We start from the raw sequence: 690 nt of genomic DNA on the forward strand, positions 1-690 counted from the left end.
TCTTGCAGCCCTCCTATGATGCCTTCCTCCCAGAGAACAACCCGCCTGGCTCTCTGCTCTGCACTGTCTCTGCCTTGGACCCTGATGACGGGGAAAATTCCCGTCTTGTTTACTCCATAGAGAGTGGCCAAGTGCAGGGTGCCCCCACCTCTTCCTTTGTCCACATCAACCCTGACAATGGCAACCTCTATGCTCAGCGCACCTTTGACTTCGAGCTGCTGCAGGTTCTGCCAGTCTCTGTGGCTGTGCGGGACTCGGGGTCCCCCCCGCTCCATGCCAATGTTACTGTCTACATCTTTGTGCTGGACCAGAATGACCACTCCCCCACCATCCTGCACCCTGTCAGTGACAACGATGTCCCGGCACCCCAGAGGGTCCCACTGTCTGCCCCACCGGGCTACCTGGTCACCAAGGTGACAGCAGTGGATGCGGATGCTGGGCACAATGCTTGGCTTTCATACCAACTGCTGCCGCAGTCCACCAACCCCTCCTTGTTCCATGTGTCACTGCACACCGGGGAGGTGCGTACGGCACGTGCCCTCCAGGACACCGATGTGGCAACGCAGCAGCTCATTGTCCAGGTGATGGACAATGGTGACCCACCTCTCTCCACCACTGTCACCATCACCGTGGCCCTGGCGGAGGCAGCCTTCGAGGAGAGCCACAAGCCTCGGGATTTCATGGCTGGTG

General features: G+C 59.4%; 1 protein-coding gene across 1 annotated transcript in view; it reads left to right on the forward strand.

Moving 5' to 3' along the window:
• The window catches only part of LOC104625825 (protocadherin gamma-C3-like), a gene marked incomplete at both ends in the record, with an annotated part of 7,999 nt that extends 7,312 nt beyond the window's left edge, over positions 1 to 687 (forward strand). Inside the window, one exon of the mRNA XM_010293567.1 lies at positions 125 to 687. Coding sequence (XP_010291869.1) covers positions 125 to 687 — 563 coding nt within the window. The remainder of the gene's footprint in view (positions 1 to 124) is intronic.
• Between the last annotated feature and the right edge of the window lie 3 nt (positions 688 to 690).

This window comes from Phaethon lepturus, unplaced genomic scaffold (assembly GCF_000687285.1).
Source record: "Phaethon lepturus isolate BGI_N335 unplaced genomic scaffold, ASM68728v1 scaffold24078, whole genome shotgun sequence".
NCBI lineage: Eukaryota > Metazoa > Chordata > Aves > Phaethontiformes > Phaethontidae > Phaethon > Phaethon lepturus.